This window comes from Amia ocellicauda, chromosome 2, assembly GCF_036373705.1.
Source record: "Amia ocellicauda isolate fAmiCal2 chromosome 2, fAmiCal2.hap1, whole genome shotgun sequence".
Classification (NCBI taxonomy): Eukaryota; Metazoa; Chordata; class Actinopteri; order Amiiformes; family Amiidae; genus Amia; species Amia ocellicauda.
This window is the reverse complement of record NC_089851.1, coordinates 8955279-8970114: the sequence shown is the minus strand read 5'-3', so window position 1 is coordinate 8970114 and position 14836 is coordinate 8955279. Positions and strand designations below refer to the sequence as shown.

General features: G+C 38.9%; 1 protein-coding gene across 4 annotated transcripts in view; it reads right to left on the bottom strand.

Annotated features, from left to right (window-relative positions):
• Positions 1-10783, bottom strand: part of nrp1a (neuropilin 1a) — a 57364-nt gene extending 46581 nt beyond the window's left edge. The window contains exons 1-3 of one of the 4 annotated variants that reach the window (XM_066717655.1): positions 10410-10783; positions 8708-9094; positions 6669-6843 (exon numbers count right to left, since the gene is read on the bottom strand). In XM_066717655.1, coding sequence (XP_066573752.1) covers positions 6669-6843; positions 8708-8780 — 248 coding nt within the window. In that variant the 5' untranslated portion in view covers positions 8781-9094; positions 10410-10783. Of the gene's footprint in view, positions 1-6668; positions 6844-8707; positions 9095-10240; positions 10314-10409 lie in introns of those variants that run through there. The other 3 variants (XM_066717636.1, XM_066717663.1, XM_066717645.1) reach the window with 3 other exon arrangements.
• Positions 10784-14836: the final 4053 nt, after the last annotated feature.

The following is a 14836-nucleotide window of genomic DNA, read 5'->3' as shown; positions in this document are numbered from 1 at the left end:
GGTGTCTACTTGGGATGGAAGGGCAGGTGAAAACTGTCTCTCAGCTGCCACTCTGGTATAAGTTGAAGGGCTTTAGTTGTAAGCTCTTCAGGCAAGACTTCTTAAAACGAGCAGAGATATAGAAAGGTAAAAGAGACCTTTTATGGAGATGGTTGTATGGCAGCATATGGTGTGTATGTGAATACTGGGGGATAAAGAATCTTGTAGGAGGACTCAATGCATGCTTAGCAAAATGCAAATATACCACGGAAGATTATGAGTTATGAAAAGAAGAAAAGAAAGGAATCTCCTCAATGTAAGCACAGGCATTGGGCATATTTCCATTCCCTTCAATCCCTTTGATAGTTGTACTAAAGAAATATTTTTTTTTATTGAATTCAACTTCAAAGGGAGAACTAAATAAGCAGGCAGTTACTATATATTGTAAAAAGACCTAGGAACTCAATGCCCTGCAAAACCTACCAGCCTCAAATCACAAATAAGCAACTGTAATGTCTTGCACATCCATCAAATGTGTAGACCATCCAAAGCATAACACAAAATTAACATGACTTGCATACCCAGACATGGCATTTTAAATTGGGGCTATATGAGCCACATCAATTAAAACAATGTTTTACTTCATTTTCTCTCATCTGGGAGGAATTGCACAAGGGCGTTCTCAAATGATTTGGGTCTTTCCTCACGTTTTTCATTAACTATAATTATATGGCTTTTTTTTCAGGAAAAAAAGGATACCCACACATATTTACATTCATGTTTTGCTCAGAATGAAGCAATCTGTAGACAAGAAATCTGAACAAAAACTGTCTGTGATTGTTTTGATTATCTGAGACAGCTTTCGGGAAGAATATAAGCAAGGCTGGTGAGTTGATTTAACACTTTAAATTGAAGGAAAACAATTTGGTTAGTATGTTTTTCCCGTAGTAAAGTGGAAGATACTAATGCTTGTCTATGCTAACTCAGAGTACTTCTTCACTCACATCCAGAGACTCTGAATTTAACAAAAGCAACAACATTACTGAACAATGTGCAGGCTACCTAATGATTCGAAACTCTCTTACAAAGAACCACATTCATTGAAAAATGACTCATTTAAAACCTTAAGTATTTTGGAATAGTCATGATTTACTGAGAATTTCTATGCAATCAAAACAAACATGAATAGTAAAACTAAAGAGCAGAATAATCTCTTATTGATGTAATTTAACACGCACCAACCCTTACTCCCTTAACTCAATCTATGAACTTGAACAATGCTTCTTAAAAATTGCAATATTATGTTTTTATCTTTCATATTACCTGTGCAAACATATTAATCAGCATTTCAGTCGTGCATATCCCTGTTTAAATATAGTTTTTCTTTAAATTGTAGGAGTTGTTCTGTAATGTCGGCCAAGGAATAAATAATAAACAACAATGGTGAACTTTCCTTGTGCAGCTGTTTCATATGACTGAGAGTCCTGTGACTGCATCCTTTCATAAGAAAGCATTTCAGTGCACTAATGCCTACAAACCCGCTGGAAACAACTACAGATTAGGCTAGCTGGGAAATAAAAAAGTGTTTTTCTTGTATGACCTGCAAGATAAAGTTCCTGGAACAAACTTCAATTTTGTAATTTTGGAAAAATGTTTCACAATTTTCACAACCGTTTGCTTTAAAAGTTGCCAGAAAACACTGTCTAGATTTGAATGGGCTTCATTTTATTAAAAGCATAAAGGCTTAATTTGATGACGCATTAACAGTCACTATTTATGGATGAATTACTGAGTACATAACAGCTTTGTATAAACAAAGAGCTCTTATTTCAGTTTCTGCAAAGATGACCCAGACGGCTGTCCTGTGGAACCTGGTATATCTGAGCACATTTTTTCTAGTAAGTAAATGTGAGGACAGTGGTTCATACCAGGGAAATGTCATCTATAGCAACAGACCAGTGAAATGTTATTTATAGTGACAGAATTGAGGGTTGCTAATGCACCCCCACACCCGAGGGCTGACGAGCCATGCCCACCCAAGGGCTGATAATGTGTCCCACCCCCCACCACCCCCCACCCCGAGAGCCGGCGAGGGTCCCCCCCAGCCCAGAGGGAAGACCACAGCTAGCAACACCGCTTGCTGCTGTATCATATAATTATACTGCCTGGAGGGCAGGCAACCATTAGGCGCAGGCTTTAAGTCGAGGTCCCCCAGAGATCTTTTTTCTCCCATAACAATCTGCCACCCTATAGGAGTTCTTGTTTTGCTATATGTTATTTAATTATTTATGGATTATTTATTTATTCTTTCTTTCTTTCTTTCTTTCTTTCTTTCTTTCTTTCTTTCTTTCTTTCTTTCTTTCTTTGCTTGTTTATACTCCGGCTACCCCGCGAAAGGCACTATACTAAGTTAAAATGGATTGATTGAACTGTTCACTAAATCAAGAAGTGAATCTGCCATAATAAAACGTCCTAATACAATGTAGGTCACCCTGTCTTTGATTGCCGCAGTAGGAGGGCTCATTATGTATAATGAGCCCGTTACTGTGACGCCATCACCCCAAGTTCTCAGGAGTGTACAAATCCCTCGTTTCCAAGGGCCGCTTGCTTTGCTCGTGCAGCTTGGGATCTACGATGTGTGCCTGAGCAGGTTATTTCAATCCAGAGTCTGTCTGCTCACAGTTCTCTTCGTGTTGCTTTAAGCACAATACAATCTGCCTCTGAATAAAACTACCTTATGATTACTTCACTCTTATTCAGTTTATGTCTCTTAAGGCCTGCAAAACAAGCACAGACCTGACTTCCACATGCAACTAAAGAAAGAAATGACGTATGACAGTGTGAATATATTTTATGTTGATATACTTTGTAAACCGAAAAGCGAATCAAACCAAGCAGGGTTTGCACAGCTCAGTGAAAGTCACGGCTTTGTTCGGCTCATTCCAGAAGTGAATGGGATGAGCCCCAGAGGGAGAAGGTGCCCTCATATATCAGCTTGTTCATCTCTCAGTGCTGGAGAAGTCATGGCTCGGGTTTCACAGCGCCGGGCCATGTGGGCTGGCACGAGTCACAAGGACGAAGAATGTGTAAATCATCTTACTCATTAAACATGCATTTGTTTTTAACCGACTTTAGCTTTGAATTGAGATTGGAGATGCATATCCACGCTCCACCAGTTCCAAATAAATACTCAATATTTTGTAAAAATAAATAAATAAGAAGAAATACAATTACACTTACATTATATCTCATACAAACATAAGAATCCCCTGTTCTGTCTGTTGAGACAAACTGCGGCAGGACTGCTGGACAAATCATGATGTGGTACCTTAGGAATTTCAAGCCTGCAGGACGTGGATTGTTCGGGTGGTTGAAACCTGTCATTTACATCTTTGGTAAAGAAACTACTGATTTAACACTCCAGAGTTAAGGAGAATGGCGTATTTACATTTAAAGACCTACAAATTGAGACAATCCGTTTCCACAGTGTTTTTATCATCTTTTGGCCAGGTGCACGACTGTTAATTAATAATTTGTTCATTTCAGATGTTCAGATTGTAAAATTTTGGGAAAATGATTCAAGTTATTCATCGCTACAGTAAAAGGATAGTAAAATAATCTGTATTTTTAGACAGAGTAAACTTCTAAACCCTACTTGCACTCTCTCCAAAAGAAAAGGATTGTAAATAGCGACAACAAAAAACTTATACAGGCAGTTACAATGTATCTATATAAATATATATAAATGTTAAAGAAACAGGATGTGAATACCCAATGCGAGAAAAAACATTTTTCCATTCCACATTACACTACACAGTACACACACACACAACCACAGGGATATGTAATTATTTGAATGCACGGCCCAGATCAAAACCAATCCTCCACCCGCCCGCCAGTTGGAAATTCCAAGCGTGTCACTTGACGGTAGCTTGCTGTTTGATACAGTTCTCTGGCCATTACCCACTGGAAAGACGCCATCAACAACTGAGTTTGTAGCTTTCGATTGGTGGGTGGGTTTGCGTTTTCATTGTTTCCCAAGAGTTGAAACACGACTCACAACAATGGAATATTCCATGCTTGGCTTTATGTTTTTTAATATCAAAAACTTTTAAAACTTTATTTCTAATTCTTTGGGGATTTGTCTGAGATTTAATGTTTTTTTATTAGAAGGCTTTTTCAGTCACGAGTTTCGGTACAAAAGGAATGGACTTAGCGGTTGAAACGTTCGGAAAAACATGCTCACATTTCTCCAAAAAGAAGGAATACACAGTTAGCGTTATCTAAACCCAGCACTGTTCTCATAAAACCAGACTCTGTTATCCGCTTTGTGAAAGCTAACCAACAATATAAATACAAACACTTTGAAATTTGCAATTTCTTTAATCTAATCAGGGAAAAAGTGCCTAATTCATGTAACCTAATGTCCATGTTAAAGCAAGCAGCCCTTTCTGTTCTAGCAGCTTTGATTCCTCATGCTGGCCTTTGCGATTGAAGTGCATTTAATGACACAAAAGACTTATTCATGATATTTACAATTTTGTCCCTGTTAGCCAAGTGGGGAGCCGCTCATTGAAGCCGGGACAAAGAGAGATGTTCAGTTCAGATGTTGTTCTTGTCAGCTTACACTCCTTACAACTTTTCTACGTTTCAAAGCAACCCCATTTTGGTGTAGAAATATGACGTTATTGAGTTTGAGTTGTTTAAAATCTACTTTTAAGGTTATTTTTAAGTTGTCTGTGTGTAACATTTTTCTGATTCTACCCACATGGCTGGTAAACATCCACACCTTATGAAGATGGAAATAGAGTCTCCCTTGGTGCAATTCACAAGCACATTGTTGTTGAGTTTGTTAATTACAACAATGTTTCACAGCATGTACACCACGTGAGCTCCATTTGCAGCTAATTGGATTCTGGGTAGTCCACTGAAGCATGTGTGGAGCTTTTCTTTACATTTTATGCTTTCTATTATAGTATGAGTTCAACTTTTATGAAAGCTAAACTACAACTGGAATTGTTGGGGGGGAGGGGGACAACTGAGACGTTATATGAACATGTTTAAATCATAAGTGGGTCTGTTTCTGAATTAAAATATCTTACAATAAGAACTCTTAGGCCCAGACTAAATTAAAACTTGAACCCCCTCCCAAAAATAACTCACAGATTAAATCCAGTATTTGGTGGTGGGCTTGCATCTCACAGAAGGAAAAATCTGTCATCAGGTATTTTAACAACAGGCAAGTAGGTCATGGTTTTCAATTGGTCTGGGCCTCGGGACTGAAAGCATTTAGAATTAGTTTATACTGGAATTAATCCCAGTAAACAATATGTTAACAGCTTAAAATTCATAGCCCAAGTGATATCATTAGGTTTAATAAATATTCATCCAGATCAGTTCACAAGCTTATGTTGCAACACTGTGGTCTAACATACACGGTTACAAGATTAGCATTCAATATATATATATATATATATATATATAAACACTTTTAACAAACACGTTGGCAAGGTACAGCACATAAAAAGCATATTAATTGTAATCCTGCTCAAAGCAATTCCACAACAAAGCACACTGGTCAAGTTCCAATGGAAATCAATTTTGAGATTTAGCTGAAATGCATTAGCTAAGATTTAATCCAGCTCACTTTTATTTATTATATAACACATCACAGTATAGTGTATTCCACAGACTGTTCCCTCATAGTTGACTCCCAATAATCCTTTGGATCAACAAAGTGTAAGGAGTGATTTATTTTTTCACACAGGAAATCTAGTCCTGTTTCATTCCATTAACAAATAGTATTGTTTCCTCTCCATATCCATCCACTCTGCAATATCTTTCAGTGTCCTAGGGTCTGCGAACATTTTATTAGTCCCTTGGTGATGAAATTCGATCCAATTGTAGTCATGGACCCCCATCTGCTAGACAGCACTAGTCACCAGGGTAATAAATTACTGATAGTTTACAGAGTTGTAAAAAAAAGTAAAGACCATAATAAAAAGAGCAATTTATATGGGGTATTTTGTGCACGTATTGAGTTTTATAAGGGTAAGTAAGGAGAAACATATAGTAACAGAAGACTTAGAAATGAGAGGCATGTGCTCTAGCCCTACAGTAAAAATACCAACATTATATATAATCTGCAGAACACAGTTTGCATGACTATGAGTTGCAAAAAACACAACAGGCAGCTGCAACTTGAGACATCATGGGGTGTGGGGCAGGGATGGTATGCTTACCAAAATGCTTAATTAAAATAATATTTCATGATCATATTTAGGAATCATTCATCTCCACGAAGCAATTCCAGTTTGGGATGTATCTGCCACAACCCATGTCTAAATGTACAGAGATGATCCTACAAAACTTATCCATGCAGGTTACATTTGTTAAGATGGAGAAAACAAAGATTATAGCCACCGCATCCCGAGTTAGTACCAGGGGACTGAGTTTACCCTAATGTGTTGAGCTAAACTGTTGATTTCAAATACTTGCAAGAACTAGAAAATACGCCAAAACATTTTGAAAAATGCGTTTACATTTTGTGGTAATAACGCAAAGCTGTTCCATAAACTGCCAACATCTGTTTCACCAAGCTGGGACTTCACACTCCGAAATTACCTTCTCCGCATGGCCAGCAAGTGGCGCAGTTTATCAGAAAATAGCACCGAGACAGGGGTACTTACTTGCATTCTCTGTCTTCCAGATCAAAATGAGGGTTAAAGTTGATTAAAATCCGCTGGTACGGTTCAGGAGCCTGAATCACCCACACACAGTTTTGATACGGATAATATGAGTTTGGGTAGCCAGGTGAAGTAAGATAGTTAGGGACTGTAATTTTGATATTATCTCCACACTTGTCTGCAGATAAAAAAGAGAGAAAATACCATCAGTCACATTACATGCATTGTTTCAAATGTTTCCTGTGTGAAACCTTTTTACAGTTAGTTGCTACTTAAACCGCAAATTGTGACAAACAAACACAGGAACCATGCATGAGCTATTTGAACCCTTATTTAAATACATACAGAAACAATGTGTCCAGACACTATATGTTCACTATGTCATGTCAGATCTTATAAGACCCTTTTGATAATTTAGCCATGTCCAGTGCTCTGTTTGATCACCAAGAGGAAACATTTCCAGGAAAGCCTCAGTTTATCAATCTGGCAGGGGCTGCAAAGTGTTTCTAAAACAGACCAAACCCTTAAGATCCCCTCCTATTAAAGAGCTTTCAAATCATTTCATTTCCCTCAAAGCCAGTGCTTTACTTGATCACTGCTGTGTAAATAAACAAGTACAAATCCTTTTTAAACAAACAAAATTAACACTTCATTGGGTGTTTTGCATACACTTCGACAAGTGAAAAGTGCAAGTTTTATTTCCTACACTAGCACACGTCCCTATAATATTTCATGAAAATGTCTATGAATCTCAAAATGAAATAATAAAGCTGTATAGGAGAGGCCGGGTTGGAGAGCCCAGAGAGCAGGCGAAGTTACATTCACAACTCACTGAAGCAGAAAACAATTCACATTATTACTTTCAATTAGGAAATGTATGCACTCATTTATCAAAGTAAACCAGTGTTTTGGCTAGCAGCTCAGACACAGGTGTGCTATATATATATATATCATATGCATTGGCATCACAGAAACCTTTCTATTAAAAACCGTATGCCAGTATATAGTCCAGCGTCTATTCTTTAATATGGCAAATTAACAACTGCGTAAATCACATAGGAAATTAGTCATTTGATTCAGCTGAGTAAAGCCAGCCAGGGAGGACGTGCAGCCCGCAGCACAGCAGCCTGCTATAGCCTATTCTGCGTGCGGGGAGCCTTGCTGTTCATACCGCTTCATCTGGGCAATTACTTGCGTTCAATTAAAGAAAAGAACCATTTCAAGGGCTATTTAAAAGTAATGACCACCATTAATAAGCGATGGGGCAAACGTGTACAGAAAATATCACTACAACATGCTGCTGTTAAAGACTTGTCGAAAAAAAGTCTTTAAAACTATTAAGCCCTGTCACTTTGCACTTTGTGTAAGTGACCGGCTCATGGGGGGCTGTGGATGCCCTGCTCTGTGCAAGATGTCTCTCTGCCGGTAGATTAGGAGGCGCAGACCCCTAGACTGAGCTCTGAGCGCAGGGCTGCTGGACCGGCTCAGAAACACATGCCCTTCACTAGCACATTAGTCAGGCTGAGCTGTGGTGGTGTAGCCTGGCTTTAACATCACTCTCATCAGCAACCACCGGGACACATACACACGATTACGTTCATTAACCTTAGTGATCACTGTAATTTGGAAACTGAAATAAGTGGACGTCTGTAGTCTTCTTCTGCATATTATTAATGTTGATAATAATAACAATAATAAAGTTTAAATATAAAGTTCGAACTTGCCCTTTTGTCATTATGTGTGGAAATAAGCAAAAGCACATGCAGTTTCAATACGTTTTGATAATGCACCAAGTCGTTATAAAATATCATATCATTATTAGGCTTAAAACTGAATATTAAGTTGCGCATATGCTGGGCTGCTCTGTGTGCCAGTGTGCCAGTGTGCCAGTGCTGCCCAGCCGTGTGAAGCGCTGGAACTGAAACAATGTGACAACACCCTGCAGCCGCGGTGCCCTCCACAGTGTCAAGACCATTTTTCACATTTTTAACCAACTTCAAGACTTCTTGAGCCGGTACAGCAGTGCAATAACAGCCGCTTACCTCCTTTCAGAGCCCGGGCGGAGAGGAAGATCCCAATGAAAAGGTGCAACACTAATCCACAATGCGTCCTCATGGTGCGATAGAGAAGGGACGAGCAAATGAGAAAAGAAACGAAACTCCGTACAGGTCTCTGCTATAGCGTCTTCCTGCGGGGCTTGAGCGAAGAAAAAAGCAGCAGTGTCTCAGGATTGTAAGGTTGCTCTTTATGTGCCTCAGGTCGCCTGCATCCTGTCACTTAGCTCTGGTTTCCTCTCTCCTGCCCCAGTCCTGTTCCTCTCCCCGGCGCTGGCGTTGCCATCTCCTAGTACACAAGTCTGAGCCAATAAAAAGCAACTCCCGACTTGCAAACCTCCTTGTAGACGATGAGCCAGCAGATGTAATCCGTCCCTGTGCAAAGTGAGAAACACACACACACACACACATATATATATATTCGCAGATATTGGAGATCACTCTACATAGCAGAGAGCACGGCGCGCATCCTCACATCTGGCAAGACACACCAGTCCCGCGAACATCTGGAGACTGGCATCACCCCCACTACACTCCCCCAATTACCATTACTTTTGCACTGGCTGGCTGTTTCAGCTGAAATCGCACAGGGAGTTACTGATTGGTGTGATTGCAATATGCAGAAGAGTCCGGGTTAATAAAAGCAAAAGCCTCGCTGCTGCTTTAGACAGGCAGGCAGATAAGAAAGTGACAGGACCCAGGACCCAGGACCCAGGACCCAGGACCCAGGCGCACTTTCCTTCTGTTCGCGATGTAAGGAAATGGCAACTGGCTACTGCATGTCTCTAAACTTGCTAATCCACAGAGCAGGCGACTGCCGACGACTCCTATGGAAAGTAATTAGATGCGGCTTCCGTTATTACACTTGTAGCCCCCAGATAACTGAGACAATAAGCACATTATTTAATGCCCCGATTCTGTACTTTTAAAACATGGATTCCTCTATCTATGGTCTGCAGAATACACTGTACTTCTATTCTGTCTCGCATCTGATCGTATGCATCCACATTCGTAAATGCATACTGGGCTATATTAGAAAATGATAGGGACAAACCTTATTAATGCTACACGCACACACATAACCCCACACACAACCGTAAAAATAAGAAAACATCACCACATCTGCATTATGCTATGTTTTATTAATGGTGCTCTAGTATTTTGAAGCGGTCCTACTAATTCACAATTTCAGTTTGCTACTTTTAGGATTGATTGTATATCAAAATAATAACAAAAACTTGCATCAAATCAAGACGGTGATGGAATTATTAAAAACGAATTGCAACAGTCTTCCCGTATTATGTCCTCGTCCTACATGCACACAGTGACTTAAAGCCAGAGGATGCCAGAAGACAGCACGACTGTGAATCAAAGTAACCTCCATTCATACACACATGCGTGTGGAAAAAGAACAGAACACGCATATGCGATATACGACTGCTTTTTAATAACTAACTAACCATTTCAATAAATACATAATACCGACCGAAAAAAAGAAATCAACCAAAGAAACCCCCAGACCTCAGTCTCGCAGATCTCCCCAATGTAGCCCGTTGGCAATGTGCGCAATATGTGCAATGCTCCTTACACGCACACTATATAACAGAGCACGCCAGCACCCAGCCCCTTGTGCACTTTCATTTTCACTGTGCAATATAACAACAGCAACAGAAACAAACTAGCTCTTTACCTGCTGGGGTCCCCAAACCACAGAGCGATGGTGCTGGAGTCAACTTGCAGCTGGACAGCAATAATCGATTACAGTGGACGGGACGGACGGGACAGGACAACCCTGCAGCCGCTGCCGATTTAGCCGCTTCTGCAACACGGAGGACTGGCCAAGTCAGCGCACGGAAGATCTGTGCCGGTGGCGACGTGCATTTGCCACTTTTCCTCTTTTAATGTGTTTGCTTTCTATCCAGATGAGACACACACACACACAACGCTGCTGCCGCTTCCCCGGGACTTTAGTAAGAGACTGTCCGCCCCCCTGCGCTGCTCCGACACGGGTCTGCTGAAGGATCTGGTGTCTAATCACCGAGGGGCGGGAGGAAAAGACTGACAGTACAGAAAAAAGAAAAAAAAAAACTCACTGGGAGGGAAAAAAAGCCCAGGATTTGCTTTCTTGCTGTGGATGAAATGAAGTTCTGTTTCTGCCGCACGTCCCTGCCTTTGCGAGACGCGTCTCCGGCTCAGCCCGTCAGTCACACCCCGACTGCGGGATGCCAGACACACACCGGGGGCTATATTGGACAGGCTAACGATACTTATCAGCAGAAAACACCAATTTACTCAATCATCGCTGCTGCTGATGGAAATAATAATGTATTCTTAAAAATGGTGTTTTATTGTAGGACACATGTCTCCCTCACACAAAAAGACAGTAGCTGTAGCTTAGGATGGGGTTTGGGGAAATATTACCTTTCTACAATAACAGTTTACGATATCCGTGTCCGCAACATATGACAGGTATCAGTTTGACTCAAAAAGCGGTGATATAGTAAGGGCTTTTGCCTGGTTTAGGAGGCATACACGTAATTGCATTGGGAAATAGGTTGTCACTTCCCTCTATATGCACTTCACTTAAATACAAGGCTTATAAACATAGTAACTTGCCAAAGGTTTAGAAAGCAGAATACCTGCGCATGGAAATACAATGTGGAAACAGCATTTGCGCCAATGAAAGGCAGGCTGCGACAGCTCCTACTCGTGGGGTGGGTTGTAACACAGCAGACCAACCGAAACACTTAATCCCACATTTATACGCGTTAATTGAAGGTCAGTAGTTGCAAATGCGATAGAAGAAAAATAAAAGTCAGATTAAGATTATCACTGTAGACTGAATTTGCATAGAACACTGAATGAAAAAAAAAAAGAATAATGTAGATATTATTGAATAATGTTTTCCAAATATATAATGCCAATTTACACAATCAGCAAATGTTTGAGTTATATAGGATAATCATATATCTTCCTGACATACCATTTATTTCACCTCTGGAGATTTGTTATAAGTAAACACACTGAGGCAAACTAGCATTCACACCCATAAAAAACCCCGTTGCATTCAATACAATACAATTGCACGTTTTTATTTGCAGCATTCTCTGCACACCAGGGTAGATCCTGGAGATGAAAGGTCTGAGTTACATAGGTGCCCTGGAGAAAGCCCCCAACAGAGACAGCAGTATCCAGGCAGTAGATAAGGATAAACTAACCAGACATCCCTTCCTGATAGCATTGCAAATGCAACACTGTAAAACTAAACCAATCCTACAGGAAGATCACAACACGTAGGTTATCCTGGGTGACATTTACCTTTACATCTACGCAGATCCTTCCCCTATAGGTACTTTACAATCTTTATAACTTAATTACAGAGAACACAGTCATTTTGTGCCGCTGGAACACATGCCTTTATTTTTGGAACATAAAATCAGCATGTCCTGTTGAGATTTTTAAAGTCGCCACTGGAAACCTGAGCAAAATGTTCACCTGTTTCTATACAATGAAACACGTTTTGGTCAATTGCAAATGTCAGGAATACATTTAACTGTAACATCTCATACAAATTTCAGGGAGGGAGATAATTATACAGAAGAGCAGGTCCATCACTTACAAGCGGCATTTTTGAAGGCATTTTTTGGGGGGCACTTAATAATAACTCTGAAAGGACTCTATTTCACTTTACAGGTCTTATGAAGATTTTTTTTTCCCAGCCTCACATTTTCCTCTTTAGCTGATCTGGGAAAGGGTTCCTCCATTCTGCTATGTGCCATTCCCACTGAACTCTAGTTCTCATTCTGGTTAAACTCTTAATAACTTTGGCTTATTGAACCTCAAATTCATGTATTTTTCATAATTAGATCTTTTTATCTATTTCCTGTCCCGTGCCTTGGCTCTAGTAAAACCCTGCTTTAAACATATAGTGGAAACACATTTAAGCAAGAACAGCTCTTTCCAGTCTATCTTCCATTTAATAAATCACTGCCCTCCAATAGCTGCCCAAATAACCCTTAATAGCTTACTAATTATTGATTTATAGACACAGATGGAAATACACCCATATTAAAAACAAAATACCTCCATTGCATAAGAAATCCATAGACTTTGACTTGAAATGCAGTGCCTTAATGAGGAGATCAGAAGCCCAGCAAAAGGGGAAATTATAATTCTAACCCTATACAATGTTTGGACAGCAGAAAACATTTATATTATTATTATTATTATTATTATTATTATTATTATTATTATTATTATTATTATTATTATTATTCAGGAAGACAGTATAATAAATATTATTATTATTATTATTCTGTTATTTTAAGTATGTAAAGTTAGGGTGGAATGAGGGGATTCCGAAGATCAGGCCTGAGAATGTGTTCTAGAACATGCAAAGACACTCTATTAAATTACCCATAAGCCCTAAATCAACATGACCTTACATGATACCGTTATGGTTAGTTTTAAGAACATTGACATAAGATTTTTATTTAAGGATGTTATTGTATTAAAGAAACCAACACACTACTGTTCGAGGGACATCAAAGGACTATTTAGTCCTGACATGTTGGTAGCAAAAATGTGTGACTTGATATGATTACTAATTCTGTTAAGAAATCAGTTATGTAAAGTTTCCACAACATTGGTTCTCATTCTTTCTGTTTTTGCGTGATTTGTTTGTGTGTTTGTGGATAAATAAGAATGAATCCAGTATGAGTATTTACCCAGTCTATATGACACTGTCTATGAGGATCTCAAAATAAATCTGTTGCCGTTTTTTCTACTCCTACAAGTGTTGCTTCTAGTTTTTATCAAGCGGGAATAGTAACAATCATAAACAAAACACCATAAATACTTTTAATTGTAGCCAGTATTGAAAGTACATATATCCTATCAAAATATATTTTGGCAGGTGCCCTGTCCCCTTTATGGTTATGATTCTGTATATCCCGTATATATGTTTAAAAATATATTTATTTGCACATGTGGGGAGGACATAGTTGAAGGGAGTTTTCAGAGGCTAGTTTAAAAATTTATATATGAAGAGATTCAGCCCTGTGTATTTTTCCTCTTGCTCAACTTTACTAGAGAGTCCTCTACCTATTTAATATTTTTGCCTCACTCCTGAATTGTCCATGTAAAAGTAATATTTCATACATGGAACAACACTAATTTTAAATGCTCACTACTGAATTCATCTTACATTTGTAGATAATGCACTTTAAATAAAATAAGTAACACTTAATGGCTTTTCAGTAAATCCATATTAACACAGCCTTTGACTTTTGGCTAATAATATAAAAGTTGAATTCAGGGACAAGAACAATGGGATTGGCTAATTTCAGACTATCTGCTCTTGCTATACTATCTGTCAGAATGAGAATGGTAAAAGAACAATAAAGGAATGATTTAAAGGATTTGTTTCAACATAACAAAGTAATCTTGAATACATTCCCAGAGAATAATTAGTGCCACACAAAGGCAGACAATTTCCCAAAGAATGGACTGTTTGATTTAATTTTTGTCCTTTTCATGTAACCACCTCAGTCCCAAACAGATATACATGTAGGGAGTGAAAAGGTAAGAAGATAATGGGAATGGAATTAAAGAAAAACTTTGGAAAGGAGTAAGAACACAATTGCAAGACGAGTGATATGAGCATGCCATCTGTCAGATACAGAGGCACATTTATCTACTATAGAGGTGACAGTGACATATTTTCTACTTTACTTCATCCCAGATAGCACTAGGACACATAATGTCAGACATAACATGGATCTCTTTGGTTTACACAAAATGTAGCAAAATTATTTGTCGGTTTTGGCTTTGCTACACCATTCTAACTGATTTTCCATTCTTGGATTCTACAGTTTTGATTAAGACTTTATGATCTTTAAGTGGCACTTTCATAAAGAGGTTACATGCCTTTCGTGGCATGATAAATATACAATAAAAGTCTATTATAATACATAGAAATACCAGAAAGCAGCCTTGTTGCAATGGCTGGCTCCCGTCATTTTATCTATGTTGAAGTTTGTTGTAAAATTCAAAATGTTGATTGTTGAAATTCAAATAAAACCGTTCTTCTTATGCCTTAAATATGTGGAAACAAAG